Source organism: Podarcis liolepis, assembly GCF_965112155.1.
Source record: "Podarcis liolepis genome assembly, chromosome: 3".
NCBI classification, from domain to species: Eukaryota; Metazoa; Chordata; class Lepidosauria; order Squamata; family Lacertidae; genus Podarcis; species Podarcis liolepis.
In genome coordinates this window covers 83,675,485-83,690,293 of record NC_139557.1, presented here as the reverse complement: position 1 = coordinate 83,690,293, position 14,809 = coordinate 83,675,485, and the positions used below count along the sequence as shown (strand labels likewise).

At 43.6% G+C, this 14,809-nt stretch overlaps 2 protein-coding genes across 4 annotated transcripts in view; one reads left to right on the top strand and one right to left on the bottom strand.

Annotated features, from left to right (window-relative positions):
- Positions 1-14: 14 nt before the first annotated feature.
- GPATCH11 (G-patch domain containing 11) lies at positions 15-11,285 on the bottom strand. Of its 3 annotated transcripts, XR_014524501.1 has the most exons (10): positions 11,186-11,281; positions 9,065-9,149; positions 6,706-6,932; positions 4,459-4,500; positions 4,250-4,370; positions 3,221-3,311; positions 2,588-2,695; positions 1,810-1,891; positions 939-1,350; positions 15-888 (listed from the first exon to the last, which is right to left on the bottom strand). XR_014524501.1 is itself a non-coding variant. In XM_083496976.1 (9 exons), the coding sequence occupies exons 2-9, from the start codon at positions 9,112-9,114 to the stop codon at positions 1,295-1,297; spliced, it is 777 nt and encodes a 258-aa protein (XP_083353102.1). In that variant the 5' UTR covers positions 9,115-9,149; positions 11,186-11,285; the 3' UTR covers positions 15-1,294. The 3 variants fall into 3 exon arrangements, 2 of the variants coding, with proteins under 2 accessions (XP_083353102.1, XP_083353103.1); XM_083496976.1 differs by having other exon boundaries at positions 15-1,350; positions 11,186-11,285; XM_083496977.1 differs by lacking the exon at positions 11,186-11,281 and having other exon boundaries at positions 15-1,350; positions 6,706-6,954.
- Positions 11,286-11,288: 3 nt separating this feature from the next.
- Positions 11,289-14,809, top strand: part of HEATR5B (HEAT repeat containing 5B) — a 44,984-nt gene continuing 41,463 nt past the window's right edge. Inside the window, exons 1-2 of the mRNA XM_083496730.1 lie at positions 11,289-11,445; positions 14,507-14,673. Of these exons, the coding sequence (XP_083352856.1) occupies positions 14,548-14,673 (126 nt within the window). The 5' untranslated portion in view covers positions 11,289-11,445; positions 14,507-14,547. The remainder of the gene's footprint in view (positions 11,446-14,506; positions 14,674-14,809) is intronic.

The following is a 14,809-nucleotide window of genomic DNA, read 5'->3' as shown; positions in this document are numbered from 1 at the left end:
TCAAACTGCAAGGAGACGTGTTATTTCCTTTTTAATGCACACTAGAACTACGTGCCACCCTTCTGCTTACATTAGTACTGTCACCAAGTTCTTTCTCCTGATAACTTGAGGCACAATCTAGCCAAACCTGAACACTTTGGCAAGCCATTGAGTGTTTCATCTACTTGAAACTTCCCCACTGAAAAATACAACACCTTTACTCAGGTGTAGGGGCTACTGAGTCCATTAGAGGTTATTTCCATGTAAAGCTAGCAGTCTGGTTCACACTTTACCTTAATGTTGGCTTCATGCCGTTTTCCATGGGCAGTAAAGTGGATTAACCTTAAATAGAAGCCCATCAACTAATTTAGCCAGAAAGGCATTTTTAAAAAAAACGTTTTAACCAAAGAACCAACTCAGAAGAGAACGGGAGGATGGCACAGTCAACATCAGATGGACTAACTTGTAACTGCCCAGGGAAAATATCATTAGTTGCCACCTCCTGTTTCAGTACAGCTAGTTATTTTTGTTTTCAGTACTGTATGGGGTTCTCAGTGTGCCTAGTATAGTATTTATACATTTGAGCCAAATTGCAGGTTAGTAAAAAACCCCAGATATAAATCTGTTTAGACATCTACATACACAACAAATGCATTCAGTTGTAAATAGTGATACAAACACCCATAGCTACTGAACAGTTCAACATTAACTGTTTTAAGCCTTCACTGACATTAGGAAAATGGATTGAAAGACCTTTGGTATAAAACACCGAAAATTACAAAACTGAGCAGTTTGGTCAACAGTAAAAGGCATATTTAGAATATTTACACTCAAGGTCAACAGAACTTACTCCTAAGTTAGTACATGAAGGATTTTAACCTAAGTGTCCTGATCTTATTTCTGGCCTCTCTATATACACATTTTGGACCTTTTCAGCCCTCCTGTCTTCTTTTCTGCACTAGATCAGTATTCCACTTCTATAATTGATTGGGGTGTAAAGGAGGATCGACCCAATCCTGTTTGCTGTGTTTTTCACAAAAATAACAAATAAGCTTTTTTTTGTTTTTAAGTACCTAGAGTTCACAGCTGACAGTCAACTGATTATGCAGCTCCTATAAGATCTTCTTGGTGTGTAGCTCCTTTCTATCCATATTTCCAAATGAATAGGACTTCAGCACAGTTCCAGTGTTACAATATATACATAAATACATTGCAAAAACCTTTTCCCTACAAAAATATATGCAGTCTTCTGAACTGTTCGATATCTTTATGCTGGATCGATCTTGCAGCATTTACTATTCTTGCTTTAGGAAAGTTATTCATGGTCTGCAAAAGTGTCTCCAGGACAGTTTGAGGATAAATCTTCTTTATCTGGAAGATTTTTAAAAAGAGCATTATACAATTGTCACAAGAAAAACACACTGGACTGAGATACTAAGCCTTTTGGGGAGAGAGAGCTGTAAATTAGAAAAGATCAAACAAGCCACACACAGTGATACTAAACAGGTTGTTGAAATTAATTGCAGATATGACTTGCAGTTATCAAGAGCAGGGGGGTTTGCATTTATGGTGAGCATCCTCAAACACAAGTACATTAAGAGCATCATTCCCTTTCCTCTTGCAAACAACTCAAAAGAAAATAATTGTTGAATACAATAAGCTTTAAGGTTCCCAAAGAAACAAATTTAGGTTTATATTACATGGAGACTTTCATTGTGCAAAGGTGACTTGTGCATCTTTTGGCCAAGGCATTAGATACTGTTAGTTTACATTAACAGACCAACTAAAGAAGAGGGCTCAGCTATTATTAATACCTGGTATTTTTCTTACCATCATAGGTTGTTCCACACCAAATGCAGTAGAGGTGTTCTTCCCTTAGATACGCTGTCAACATGATTAACTTTTCTGATTCCTGTTTGACAAATGAAATACGCCTTTAAGCATAAATGGATTATGCATTAATTTTAAAATTATTTTAGCTTATTAATTTAGATCAGGGGTCGGCAAACAAAGGCCTGCGGGCCAGATCAGGCCCAATTGCCTTCAGGATTTGACCTACGGACTGTCTGTGAATCGGCGTGGGGATTCTGCTCATTTGGGCTGCGCCATTTCCCCCCTTGCGCCATTCCGTTCCCCCCCTCTCCCTCACACACATCGTAGTGGTGCCTCCTCCCTCCCTCCTCGTGGCTTCTCCCCTCCCTGCCTAGAGGAGGAAGTGGGCGGGGCTGGGCTGAGCTGGCCCCTCTCTGGAGTCAGCCCTTTCGCACTGCTCATCTTCCCCCCGCCACTGCCCTGGTGCGCCTGTGGGCAAGAGAGCAGAGCGGACAAGATCGCTTTGCCTACCCATGAGAAGCAGTGGCAGCTGTGGCGACGGTGGTGATAGCCCCTGGGAAGTTAAGTTCAGCAGCTGGGGCTGGGGGTGGGGAGGAGGACTACTTGCCCCCCTTGCCGCTTCTTCCAGCTCCCCCACCCCCATGCCGCTTCTCCGGCCCACCATAAGGTCTGAGGCACGGTGGACCGGCCTGTGGCTAAAAAATTTTGCCGACCCCCCGATTTAGATTATTGAAGTTCAATGCAGCTTCCAATGGTATCTAAACCCTACACTTACGTCGAACTCATCTTCCTCTTTTTCTTCCTCCTCCTCTGCATCCACGTCATCTTCCTTTTCCTCCTCTGGCTGTAACCAGAACCACATCTCTTTGGGGGATTCAAGGCCCTTTAAAGCAAAAGTTTGGCAGTAACAACCAACATACCCCACCCCATCAATTTCTTGGCAATTTGGAAAGAGAAAAAGGTGCAACTTTGCACACCTGGAAAAGCAAAATGCTCAAAAAATAGCAATAGAAGCAGTCTCAGAACTTGTTGCATACTCAAACCTGAAAAAATGAAAATGCAGCACAAGGCATTATAGCAAAGATTATATTAGCATTTTCAATTCACTGAAGCAGTAAAACATTTTCTGGAAAAGATGGGGACCATGTCTATGTTGTATGTAGTTCTTAGACAATAAAAACAGGAAGCCAGGCAGGGAAGTAAACCAGAAGAGAGTTGGTTCTTTTTTGCTTTCAGCCTGTCAATGCACCACACTTGACTTACGATGACGTGGGTGGGTGGACAAGCTCGTAAAAAAGTTGGTCTGGTAGGTTATGCATACTTACTTTCAGTAAATGATACCCATCCAAAGTCTTTGGGTCACAAATGCACAAAAACATTTGAAAGAAATGTTTTTATTTAAACTTACTTTCTGCATATCTAGTTGTTGACAGGCTTTCTGACTTTTCACAAGGTCTCGTTTTACTTGAAGTTGCTCCTGTTTGGTCTTCAATCTCAATCTTAAAAATAAAATGAAACATGACTACCAATAAACATAACTTGGACTGGTTGAGATATTACACTGATAGAAGAGAAGAAGAGGAGTTTGGATTTGATATCCCACCTTTCACTCCCTTTAAGTAGTCCCAAAGCGGCTAACATTCTCCTTTCCCTTCCTCCCCCACAGCAAACACTCTGTGAGGTGAGTGGGGCTGAGAGACTTCAGAGAAGTGTGACTGGCCCAAGGTCACCCAGCAGCTGCATGTGGAGGAGCGGAAACGCGAACCCGGTTCCCCAGATTACGAGACTACCGCTCTTAACCACTACACCACACTGGTGTATATGTATCTATCAATTTGTTTTGTTCACCATCGTGGGAGTTGTACGATGGGCAGTTTAGAAGTGCTACAAACCCAAATACTATATTACACACACCTTTTGGGACCCAGATCACTGTGAGCAGCTCCCATCATCCCTGATCTTTGACCATGCTGGCTTGTGGGAGTTGGAGTCCAATAACATGTGGAGGACACTATGCTAACTACCCCTGGTGTAGTTCATACTGTCAATACCTGATGGTGATATTTGATGGAGTAGCAGCCTAATTTGGTATGAGGCAGTTTCTTATGCATTGTGGGAAGGATAACCCCACACAGCACTGTTCCTCAACCTAGTGCTCTCCAGATGATGTTGACTCCCAACTCCAATCAGCCCCAGTCAGCATGGCCAATGGTTCTAGAAACCACTATGCTGGCTGTTGCTGGCCTCAGTTGCCTGGAAGAAATTTTCAGAGTTTCAAACAAGAGTCTTGTCTGGCCGTATCTGCAGAGGTCATGGATTCAACAGGGGACCTTCTGCATGCAAGCACGTGTTCCACCATGAAGCCACAATCCTTCCCATAAACAATACAATTCTTATTTGCAAAGAGAAGACGAGGAATGAAGCCCTTGAACATTACTTGAAGAGGTCAGCCGTCTGCTCCGCCGCTTGTTTCCTCATATGCATTTTTCTCCTGTAGTTTTCCAAGTTTTCTTCAGCTTTCCGTTTCTTCACTTCTTCATGGCCAAGCCCACTTCTGCCTGTTCCAAGTTCAAAGCGCTAGTTAACACATCAAGAGGGACCGTGTTCGAACTTTAAAACATTAAAAAGGAGAGAATGGACACAAACCTGTGGTAATGTTCAGAGGAATGGGCTCAACAATCCCCTTTCCTGCAGAAAACAAGAGCAGTCACGGTTGATAAAAACACACATGATCATCGCTATTAGACACATTTGTGTTCCTTTCATCACAGGAGCTCAGAGTGGCTTGTAATGGGGTTCTCACATTATCTTTACAACAAACCCTGTGAAGTGGATCAGACCATGAGTTAATGACACACCTTAGGCTATCTACTTGGCATCTGAACAGAGATTTGAGTCTAGCCTGGTCAAAGTCCACACTCCAAGTATTGTTTTGCACAGGTTCTCTGTATCTTTCATGTATGTGCATTATTTCAAACAATATCTACTAGAGAAATGAAATTTACTGAACAGATAACAGGCCTTCGCCATAACTTGAAAAAAATAACAACTATATGATTCTGCATTAATGTTGTAGAATAATTCCCCTCAAGATGTAAGTTATACTGGTTCTAACCTCACAATAAATTTATGTTACTATTTGAAGATTTTTATTTTGCTTTGACATTCTGTTCATTAGCACTCCCTGTCTCCCAGGGAAAGTATCAGGGCAAGAGGAAGACCAGCCGGGTCCAAACCACCAGCCAGAGAACAAGCAGCTCCAGGGAGATTGCTATTTCCTCCCTTCTAGAAAGAATACTCTGTTCCAACCGCTAGTTGGGCCTGGGACTGCAGAACTGAAGGGAATAATATTCTGGCCCAACCACTGGCCAGCAGACTCAGGGCTGCTGATTTGTTTGTGAATCTGAGGTTTATTATTAATTATTATTATTATTAATATTCCACCAATCTCTCCCTCTTCCCTAATTTTTTTTGGGGTGTGTGAAGTGGTGACTCACCCCCCCCAGCGGCGATTCCAGGGTCCCCTCTTAAAGGGGTTTGTATATGGGAGTCAATGGCCATACACTGAAAGGTTGTCAGTGAACTCCCCTGTGTTGCGGGGATATGGGGTGGGCTGCCAGCGTACACAAGCGTCTTGCTGTGCACCCGCCCATATCCCATTCACCCTGAGGAGCCCCAGTTCCCCCAGCTGGGGAGCTGGGAGGGATACATGCCCAATGCCTAAGCCAAGCTTCCTACATCTGAAAGGTTTAATAAAGCTGTGGCCAATTTTTAATTCCATAACACGTTGTCACGGGTCGTTATTCCTTCTGGTGGTCTCTCAGGGCTGGGGGGTCTCTGCCTAGGCATGCAAAACACTCTGTTCCAACTGCTAGTTGGGCCTGGGACTACAGAACTAAAGGGAATAATGTTCTGGCCCAACCACTGGCCAGCAGACCCAGGGCTGCATATTTGTGTGTGAATCTGAGGTCCTGCTGCTGGTGGTTATTATTATTATTATTATACCACCAACCTCTCCCTTTTTATCAAAGGGAAGGAAGAAGGGCAATCAATGAGATAGCATCCTTTAATTTTTTTTAAAAAAACCTTCCTTTTTTATGTGAGGGAAGCTATTTAGGGTGAACCAAAAATGTCTTACGCAGCAACTTTTTTTTTGTTCTTACTTTTGCACAAAGAAAGGGGCTCCGTCAAAGTCTCAGACAGGTAGTAAAGGCATCAGGGCACTCACATACACACACCCACACAGGCAGAAGGGGAGACGGAAGGAAGGAAAGAGAGTTAAATAACAGGGCAACATTTTTTGTTCTTACTCTGAAAACAACCCCCGTTTCTTCTTTCACGGGGGTAAGAAAGGGGAACGGGGGTTCCCAGCAAGCCCAAAAGCCAGCATCTCTGTAAATCAAGCCTACTGGTCTGTCACGCTGGCCTGCTGCAAAATCGAAAATAGTGCCATATTTTTCCGTGTATAAGATGATATTTTTTCCTTAGAAATAACAGGCAAAAATTGTGGGCCGTCTTCTACATGGATAGCGGGGGGTGGGGGGGTGGGGAGCAGCCAGCAGGATTGGCAGCGGCAATTGGGCATGTGATTGGTTGCTGCGGCAAGGCCTGCTGATGATTGGTTGCGGCAAAAACTGAACAATATGTATTGAAAAATCACCCAGGTCTATTACACAGACATTCCCATGATCTCTCAACCCAAGAACTGTTTTAATTGGATTGTTTGTGTATTTTAATTTTATATTTTAATGCTTGTGTCATTGGTTTTTATACTTCTAAACCACTTCGAAGCCTATTTTGGCATTAAAAGGTTTATAAATTAATAATAAAACAACCACCATAATAATACCATGATACAGTCTTATTCAGAAAAAGGGAAGCTGAGAAACTCACCACTTTTGCCAAGAGGTTGACCACTTTTATAACCCATCTTCTGAAGCATAGCAAAACCTTTATTCTCGTTTCCCAAAGCAATGTTTAAAACAGTATCACGTTGTTCTTTCTCCTGCTCTTTTATACTCTTTTGCAGACTTCTCTCGTTGGCTTCCTTTTGTTTTTCTTCTTTCTTAAACACTTCCTTTGTACGCCTCAGCATTGGCATGCCTGGTCTGATGTCCTGGCTGAACAAGTCCAAATATCAAACTATTATATAGCAATTACAGAAATAAATAAATAAATAAATAAAGTTTTAAGAGCATTTTCAGTGAACCACATGTAATGATTAACAGTACATCCCTCAATGTTTTATGGGGCTCACTTCCAGGTAAGTGTACATAGATTGCAAGGTTAATACAGTTTCCAAACAGAATACCACCAATCTATTGTAATTATCATTCTTGCAAGAAGAATATGTTTCTCTTTTCTTCTGCTGAAATGGAACAAGGATAGATTAAATGGTACGATAAAAGCCCCACACAGTGGTATTTCTGTTGCTGTAACATGCTCACAGAACACACTGGTATATGAAAGGCATGGCAAGGAAATTGAAGGGAAAACCTAGGTTGAATCAGTAGGGAGTTGTAATCCACAGTAATATATTCTGGAATATGTGTGGGAAGCTTTTGGCCCTCCAGATGTTGCTAAACTACAACTCCCATCAGACCCAGCAAGCATGCCCAATGGTCAGAGATGATGGGAGTTGTAGTTCAGCTACATCTAGAGGGTCAAATGTTCCCCATACCTGTTCTAGAGGCTGCTACTTCTGTGCTAGGTCTTACTATAGAAGGGGAATATATTAGAGGCTTACCAGTTCATTGTCCACAAGAAAGGGCCGTGGGAAAAGCAGTGTTGAGAAAGAGTGTAGTCAAAGAGTTAGTCTATGCAGGGATGGGCTTAAAATGGCTTAGGTGGCAGTCTGAATCTATTCCGCCCTCCAGTTCAAGTTCATTTTCCTGGATTTAGGAATAAGCAATTCCTATGCCAGTTTCATGGGCCACTTAAACATACTCCTCAACCACTTAAAGCCATGTAGCTGGGCTAGAATCATTGAGTTCAGTCACTGTGGCACAGAGGCAGGTATCCTACATTATATGAGGGTGCCAAACTGGAGCTGTAACCCAGGAACTGGATAGCTCTGAATTGGCAAGAGGAAGGGTGCACAGTTCAGCTTTCAGTCCCAAATGTCACTGGTCATGTTTGATCAATCATCCAAGGCTTCACAAACCATGGTTTATGAAGCTGTAGACAAGCATCATGGCCACGCATCATTCCCTTGCTCCACCTGATTATCCTTCCTCTAGCTGTGCCCCAGCTTGAGCACAAAGAGCCTGGGTTGCAGTAAGCCAGAGTTCCTGATACACCAGAACTAGGAAGCTCTGGCTTAAAGCAAGCCAGGATCTTTACACCTCAGCCAGTATGCAGCCAGAGAGTGCAAAGCGGTGGCACTTGGTTTATTCTTTATAAGGTTTTGGATGATCACACATATGCAGCCATTGTGCCTCTTGGAAAGACCTTTTCTCTGGTTTCCCCAAAAAATGATACACTCAGTTCAGAGACGGATAAGTGAAATCTAAACTACTCCTGTGCTAGGTGTTCTTGGAGCAGAAAAGGGGACTATACAAGAGATTAACACTCTTCTTGTCCCAAAGAAAGGACAGGTGGAAAAGTTGTTGGTGCAGAAAAAGAGTGAAGCAGTCAGTACAGTTAGTCCATGCAAGATGGAGCTGTTCCGCCTGGCCTTCGTTCCGGGCTCAATTTGACCCCCCTCTATGGGATTCTGTAAGTTACCTCTTTGGCCCATTTATCGGGTCATGTGGGACCAACATGGATAGCTGGCCCTGATGAATACTTGAGGTTCCTGACCCCTATGGTTGTAATTCATGGGCAGTCATTTAATTTTATCCTGATTCTAATTTTTAAGCTGTATTTTAATCAGTTGTTTGATTGTGTTTTCATGTATTTGATGTTAGCCACGCTGAGCCCAGTCTTGGCCGGGGAGGGCAGGGTATAAATAAAAATTTACTTACTTACTTACAATGGTGTGCTAAAAGAACTGACAGAAGTCAGAACAACGTTTGCATGTGGTTTGAGACTGCAAGACCTGGGTCCCCAGATGGCCAGCTCTAGTCCAACAACAAAAGGGGACTCAAGGATGAAGAACCCTCTTCTAGGTGATATCAACTTGAAGCATTTTAGCCAGACCTCTTACTCAAAAAATAATTGAAAAGTTCTGTATCTGAAACACCACTTCAATTATTAGTGCATGTGTTAGGCACTGACAAGTTTGATAAGTTTAGAAAAATATTGCACTTACTTAACATTAATAAAGGAATCAGACATGTAGTCATCTTCTTCATCACTCATGATTGGTATTAATACTCCACTTGCAGACCTCTTGCCTATAAACAATATTTTTCTAGCTTTTAGAATGCATTGAAAATAGCTAAAGTTTTCACTGATTTTTTGGGGGGGAATTATTATTATTTCATGTAGAGTACCGTATTTTTTGCTCTATAAGACTCACTTTTTCCCTCCTAAAAAGTATGGGGAAACGTGTGTGCGTCTTATGGAGCGAGTGCAGGCTGCGCAGCTATCCCAGAAGCCAGAACAGTGAGAGGAATTCCTCTTACTGTTCTGGCTTCTGAGATTCAGAATATTTTTTTTCTTGTTTTCCTCCTCCAAAAACTAGGTGCGTCTTGTGGTCTGGTGCGTCTTATAGAGCAAAAAATATGGTATTTATATCCCAACTTTCTTCCAGCTTGGAAGACTTACAACAATTAAAAACATTATTATAAGCTACAAATTAACAAAAACAAACTGTGACTTTGTTACAGCTAATAGTTGCCACAATTTTCAGAGTGCTCTGGTGGGAGGAACAGTAAGCTGTAAGCTGCCCAGAATGGCTGGGGAAAAGCAGCCAGATGGGCATGGTATAAATAATAATAATAATAATAATAATAATAATAATAATTTCATTTAGTGTTCCTAGAAAGAGAGCAAACTTTAGGGGCACTGAACCTTTAGATTAATGTGGTGGCTCAGTTAGATGAAATCCCACCTAGAAACAACTGGAAAGCAAAAGCAACAAATAGCCTTGTGGCACCATAAATACTAGAAAAATTATTATGACTGATGCCCAACATCATCATGCCAGTCAGGCTGCTCGCCCCAAAAGCCTTATAACTCAAGTGGGATTGTAGCCTGACACATACAGCACAAGTCTGTGTTTATCTAGCAAGTGAACAAGTCCCCACTGGATTCAAGAGGACTCGCTCCCTGCTAAGAATGCACATTAGCAAATAAAAGGTGTCATACACAGCCCCTCATGATTACCCCAGTCTCCCCATATTAACTGAATGTAATAAGAGTCCTGTCGAATCAGATGAAAGGTCTATATTCTATCCTAACATCCTGCTGTGCATAGTAAAATAACAGAACAAGCTTGCTTAAGGACTAATGCATTATTATCATTATTATTATTAATTCTTAAATTTCTATACTGCCCTTCATCCAGAGATCTCAGGGTGGCTTACAACATACCGTATTTTTCGCTCTATAAGACACACTTTCCCCCTCCTAAACAGTAAGGGGAAATGTGTGTGCGTCTTATGCAGCGAATGCAGGTGGGAGGCTCTGTCAGCACTCCCTTTAAAGAGCTGCGTGGAGTGTGTAGAAAAGCCCCCAAGAGCTGCACACACACTCCGCACACTCTTTAAAGGGAGTGCGGCTCTTGGGGGAGCCTTAGCCGTGCGCAGCCTCTCCTGGGCGGGGGATGAAGGCTCCCTTTGCCCGGGAGAGGCTGTGCGCGGCTAAAGAAGAAGCCAGAACAGCGAGTGGGATCCCGCTGGCTGTTCTAGCTTCTGGCTTAGCCATGGGATGAAGGCTCCGCAGGGGAGCAGGGAGCCTCTCCTAAAAACTAGGTGCGTCCAATCGCCCGGTGAGTCTAATAGAGCGAAAAATATGGTACAAAAACACACACACACAAAAACAACAACAAGAATACATACTACAATAACAAACAAGCGCAATTACACCCCCTGCACCAATACAGGTGTTATTATTAACAGCATCAGCTTTCGTGAACTACAGTCCACTTCATCGGATACATGAAGTCGTATCCTCTGTGCTGCAAGTACGCACACACACACACACACATATATAGTGGTGTGGAGAACAGCCCTCTCTCCTTGCCGTCCCCCCAGCAACTAGTGTTCAGAAACACGCTGCATTTGATCGTGGAAGTTGTATACCGCCATCCTAGCAGCCCAGAATTGCAAGGGAGCCTTAGGGTCATCTAGTCTAAACCGCACCCCCCCCCCACAATGCAGGAACCCCACGGCTAGCAGCTGCCCATAGCCTGATCTAAGAAGCTGCCCAACGTTCGCCAGCAACACTCAAATCGGTACAGCACCAGCTCTTTATCATTATTCCCTACCAGCCTCCGCGCGCCTCTTCCACCCAGTGAAGCCTAGCCCTCTTGCGTTCCAGTCTCTCGGCAACTGCGCAGGTGCGCATGCGTGCCTTCTACCGACCAGCTTCCGGGTATGGAATGCGCTTGCGCGGTAGCCGGCGCTTCCTCAGCTGGTGGGGAGAGAGGGATTCGGTTACTGAGCGGTGCGCCATGGCGACGTCAGGTGTTTGCCCCTTTCTGTCAAACGTCGCAGTGGTCTGCGGTACCGCGAACTGTCGGAAGAGGTGGGTCTGGGAGACGAAGGACTTACTTGCGGGGGGGGGGGCAGGGGGGGGAGAAGAGCCGCTGGGTCAATATTAAGGGATGGCGGTTGGGTGGCGTGGGGGGGGGGCACTTTAACTGGGTCCCTGTGAGGAGGAGGGAGGAGGGAACGAACAACGGCGGCTCCTACGGGTGGGCAGCGGGGTCAAGTTAAGGTGGTGCGCTGCTTTCGCGGCGGGGTGCTTCGGCCTTTAGGGCAGGCAGGCGCTTTCGAGAGGGGCGGGCAGGAGTTTTGAGTGGCGGCGGGTTTCCTTATCGCTGGGGCTGCCCTTGACACCAGCCTGGTGGCAGGCCTTGGGGCTGGATATCCGAAACTGCCGTTTCCTCTGACTGGCAATGGCCCCTCGGGGATCTCTTACTACTGGGCGGGGGGGGGGGGTTGGGAAGTCGCACCTTCTGCATGCAAAGCGAAGCACACGAGCTGATGGAGCTCCCTCCGAAACTGAGCAGGGCTTTAAAGCGCTTGGGGGCATCCCCAGCAGCTACAGCAGTTTCACACCATTTATGCAGCAGCAAGCATGGGGTTGCTGCTCGCTCTTGCACGCAGCAGGCAGCTGCAGATATTCTGGGCTCTCTGTCGCTGATTCCAATGGTGCAGTTCTCAGTTTATTATTATGTCCCATTCATCTCTCACCCTGTCCTTATTGAGGTGGGAAACGATGAGCAATAGAGCCTTTTCAGCTGCAGTACTCCTGGCAGTGGAATCCTCTCCCGGGAGACATTTAACTGGTACTTACACCTCCTAGCTTTCAGGCACCTGGCGACAGGCAATTTCCTTCCTACAATTTTGATGCTTGATGGTTTAATTCCGCCTTCATTGCCTTGCTGTTATTCTCCCTGCCCCTCTCTTTTACTTCCAAGTTTTATTTTGTTCCTATCCTTTTGTATACTGTATGTAAATTGATATTTGATTTTATTATGGTTGTTATTTGACTTGGAAGTTTCTGTGGAGAATATTTTAAATAAATTCAGCAGGGGAATCTGAGATCACAAATTCAGGTTTCACTTTTGTCTGAATAAAATTTTACTTATAGCAGTAGCAGAGGACAGGATTGTAGAGGAATCTCATAAAGTGGCAGCTCCTACAAGAATTGGCACTCTTAAAACATAGTCTTAATATTCCTATCTGTGTGTGACTTCCCTGGCATATCACCTCAGAGCAAGTGAATCAGGCAGTAAATGTCTTGAGATAATACTTCTGGCTCTTCTGAATGACAGAAATTCCAAATTACAGTACAGTTCTATGTCTACTGAGAAGTAAATCCCATCGAGTTCAATAGGACTTAATTCCAAGGTAAATGAATACAGGACTGCCAAAAAGAGGTTCCATAATCATTATTACTAGCCTGGCAATGCACTCTCTCTCTCTGACATTTTTTCCTCCATTGCACTTGATGAGTTGACTACCCTATTATCTTTAGTTAACCCATGTTTACTGTTAATCCTGTGCCCTCCTAATTGCCATCTCTGTTGTCATTACAGTATCACTCTTTATGTTATCCTATCTTTTTCTTCCTCTCTTCAACATTCAAATGCACCACTGTTTTCCTTATTAAAACAAACCAACTCTTGATCCCTTTTCTAGGTCTGACTACTGTACAATTCCCTCCCCCTCCCCTTTTCATCAAACCCCTGCTTACTTTCATGAGCTAATCTTTTTTTCCCAACTCTGTTGCTGGCCCCCATCTAGTCTGCCAGCTGCATGTCACTGCCTATGCCTCCTCATCACCAAATCCAAAAGTCTCTACTCAGTTCTCTTCCTCTTTGATATCTAGGTACAGTAGATCACTTTCCCCTACTTGTTTCACTTTGCTTTATGTCCTAGGTCTCCTTGATTTTGTTTTCAGATGGCTCTCTTTCTGTCTAGTTGATATTTTGGTGTTTCTAGAGGGAGAAGCCCTCTTTGTTTTCTTTCTTCATTGTGGTTTCTCAGATGTCTGTGCTTGTATTTGGCCATCTGCTATTCTGTCCCTATACAGTGTCCCTGAGTAACATTATCACATATCATGGCTTTCAGTACTATGCACTGATGTCACCCACCTCTACCTAAGAAGAACTTTCTTCATTCTAGTGCAGGCATAGGCAACCTCGGCCCTCAAGATGTTTTTGGCCTGCAACTCCCATGATCCCTAGCTAACAGGCCCAGTGGTCAGGGATGATGGGAATTGTAGTCCCAAAACATCTGGAGGGCTGAGGTTTCCTATGCCTGTTCTAGTGCATTTCTAAGTGTGTCTTTGATATTTCTGTCTAGGTATTGCATTGTTATTTCAAACTCAGTAGGACTCAAAATCGAACTTGGTTCCTCCCAAGCCATCTCCTTCCTCCTTCATTCTTAATCATTAATAACATCACCTTCCTCTACTGATCAGGCTTGAAGCCTTGGTTTTCTCTATCCTTTGCCCTCCATTTTCATTGCCAAATTATTTCTTCTTTTACAATGTTACAAAAATATGACCAAAAATTCTGGTCCATGCCTTGGTCATCTCTTATGTTGACTACTGCATTCTTTTCATGGCTCTTCTGTTGTCTTGCATTCATCCATGCAGCATTCTGCTGCCAAAATTATTCACTCTGACCCTGTGCATCTTTTCTCCCTTGCTGCTCTCAGTGCCTTGAACTGCCTGCCAGAACGCCTCCATCTGACCACCTTCTGTATTTCCTCCTCAAAATGCATATTCTCTGGCAGCCCATTGGAACAACATCTAGTCCCAGTACCCTATGGTAACTAAGCTGAATAATGTGTAATTAAATAGCAGCACATTCTCTTCCTTTTTCTCCCTGTCACAATTTCCCTCAACTTCCTCTGTTGTAAGTCCCTTGGTGAAGGACATGCCAGATTTGTTGTTTGTAAAGTGCAATGTGCATTGCTGGTACTAAGGAAATAATACATCAGTGCAGATTCTTCATGTAAGTGTTTGACAATCTGGGATATAATCAAATATTAAGTAAATGAGCTGTTTGTAAACTGCTATTAGGAATAAGAAAATAATAATAATAATTGTTCTATGTTATGTTTTCTAATAGGAAATAAGTACACCTGTAACAAAAGCAGATTTTAGCCAGCCATGGAGCTTGCTCACAGTTTGTTATTAAATGAAGAGGCTTTGGCTCAAATCACAGAAGCAAAGCGACCAGTTTTTATCTTTGAATGGCTGCGGTTTCTTGACAAAGTGCTAGTAGCTGCTAACAAGGTATGCCATGTCCCCTCCCACCAGTCTTTGGTTTTTATATAGTCCTTTTTCATTGAGTTTCATGGGGCTTGGTCCCAGATCAGTGTAAAGGATTGCAGTCTAACTCCATGACATTATTATGTAGTTCACTAATTCA